The following is a 2,500-nucleotide window of genomic DNA, read 5'->3' on the forward strand; positions in this document are numbered from 1 at the left end:
TGCAAACAGGCCACAGCACATAGAGGATAACCGGTTATGAAATGGCCACAGCCATGAAGTAATTCATGGCTTGTGTAAATATAAGACACTGAAAATATAAGGAATCAGTCAGTTACAAGCTTGCGTTCCAGGACATATACTGGGCCAAGCGCTTGGACAGAGAGGAACCGTTTACATTACAGACAGGCATCTGCTCCTGGAAATAGCCAGGACCACAACAGTAAAACAAGTTTAATCAGATAAAATCAAGAGGGATACAGTATAATAACTGAACATTCAGTAGTTCTATCAATGGAGTCTTCTTTCAATCCACAGAGTGCTTTCAGCATTTAGTCCTAGCCCAGTGGGCTTGGTTGGGGTAATGGAAGATATTCCAGGCTATAGTCGGAGCCAGAGCTGTAGGACTGGATGGAAGGGAACGGAGGAGTGATGCTTCCAGGTCATAGTCCTACCCAGACAGGCTCCCATCTTTACTGAGACAGAGTATTTCCAGGTCCTACAGAGATCGGCAGAATTACAGATGAAATAACATGTATGTAAACATACATACATATGCACATGATATATGATATAACATGTAGGTGTATAGTGATATTACATGTTTATTGTATAACATTTGTATAAGGATTTAACAGGTGTATAGTGAAGTAACAGGTGTATAGTTAAGTAACAGCTGTATAGTGAAGTGACAGGTGTATAGTGATGCGACAGGTGTATAGTGATTTGACTCGTGTATAGTGATACAACAGGTGTATTGTGACATAACAGGTGTATAGTGATACAACAGGTGTATAGTGATATAACAGGTGTAGGGTGATACAACATGTGTATAGTGTTGCACCATTTGTATAGTGATATAACATGTGTATAGTGATATTAAAGGTGTATAGTGAAATAACATGCTTATCGTAATATAACATGTGATTAGTGATATTAAAGGTGTATAGGGAGATCAAATGTGTGTAGTGATATACCACATCTTGATATTGATATAACATGTGTATAGTAACATAACATGTGTATATTGATATTAAAGGTGTATAGTGTGTATAGTGATTTATAACATCTGGATAGTGACGTAACATGTGTATATAAGAGGTGAACAGTGACGGTACCTTCTGCAGGTGCATGTTCTTGGTGAGCTGCTCCTCCAGCATGTTCTGCAGCTTCTTGTTCATCTCCCTCAGGTTCTCGTCTCCGGGCTTCACCAGGTCTCGGAGCACCGCCCCCAGACCCATCCGCTCCCCCAGACCCCCCCGCTCGCCGTGGGCCGGCGCGTGAGCCCCCGCCCCCCCACACGCATCTACACACACACACACACACAGAGTTTAAACACACATATGAGTACAAACACACAAGAAGTAGAAACACATACGAGTACACACACACTAAAACATACCAACGTGTGTGTGTGTGTGTGTGTGTGTGTGTGTGTGTGTGTGTGTGTGTGTCTGTGTGTGTGGGTCTCTTGTTTGTGTGTCTATTGTTCATTATTAAGCTGGGATACGATCAGTCTATCAGTTTATTTTGGGGCCTTACACCCCAATACCTCCTGAGATTAGTCAGGTTATCTTCAAACTATGTGAGGATCACAAAGAGAGGAGAGGAGAGGAGAAAAGAGAGGTTAGGAGAGGAGAGGATAGGAGGACACATGAGAGAGGAGAGAGGAGAGGGGAGAGGAGAGGAGGACACATGAGGAGAGAGGAGAAAGGAGAGGGGAGAGGTTAGGAGAGGAGGACACATGAGGAGATGGGAGAGACGAGAGGAGAGAAGTTAGGAGAGGAGAGGAGGACACATGACGAGAGAGGAGAGAGGTTAGGAGAGAGGAGAGACGAGAGGATAGAGGAGACGTGAGGAAAGAGAGGAATGTTCTGAAGCTAAACTTGCTTTCAGAGTAGTTTAATAAAGGGAAGTGACCTCATTCCCTCTGATCTTTTTTCAGTCTCATATCTAACAACATTTTGTATATTCCATTTCTATATTTAGTTCCAGTGCTTTCAGAATGTGTGTGTTTACCGGTGCGGCTGTCGTGGACGTAGGTCTCTATGATGGCGCTCTTTCTGCGGATGTCTTCAGCCATGGAGGAGCAGCTCACCTCCAGGTGTTTCACCTGACACACACACACACACACACACACACACACACACACACACACACACACACACACACACACACACACACACACACACACACACACACACACACACACACACACACACACACACACACACCTTGTGGTGTCAGATTGGATCGGACTCTTGTTTTAAAGTGAACTCTGAGGCCAGATCTGCGATAAGGTTTCTTGTTCTCACTCATTATTTAAAATGCCTCCTTGATTGCTGCAGAGGGAAAGAGGTGTTTTGGCTCGTTTCAGATGCTACAGGATGTGTCTGTGTGTAGTGCAGTGTGTTAGAGGATGAGTGCGTAGTGAAGTGTTACAGGATGTGTGTGTAGTGAAGTGTTACAGGATGTGTGTGTAGTGAAATGATACAGGATGTGT

The 2,500-nt window shown here is 43.9% G+C and overlaps 1 protein-coding gene across 4 annotated transcripts in view; it reads right to left on the reverse strand.

Moving 5' to 3' along the window:
• Positions 1–2,500, reverse strand: part of gripap1 (GRIP1 associated protein 1) — a 17,393-nt gene that overhangs the window by 378 nt on the left and 14,515 nt on the right. For all 4 annotated transcript variants that reach the window (XM_030366149.1, XM_030366157.1, XM_030366141.1 and 1 more), the window contains 3 exons: positions 2,017–2,110; positions 1,116–1,303; positions 1–496 (listed from right to left, as the gene is read on the reverse strand). The exon at positions 1–496 is cut by the window's left edge and continues 378 nt beyond it. In XM_030366149.1, the coding sequence (XP_030222009.1) occupies positions 449–496; positions 1,116–1,303; positions 2,017–2,110 (330 nt within the window). In that variant the 3' untranslated portion in view covers positions 1–448. The remainder of the gene's footprint in view (positions 497–1,115; positions 1,304–2,016; positions 2,111–2,500) is intronic.

The sequence above is a fragment of the Gadus morhua genome, chromosome 1 (assembly GCF_902167405.1).
Source record: "Gadus morhua chromosome 1, gadMor3.0, whole genome shotgun sequence".
Taxonomy (NCBI): Eukaryota; Metazoa; Chordata; class Actinopteri; order Gadiformes; family Gadidae; genus Gadus; species Gadus morhua.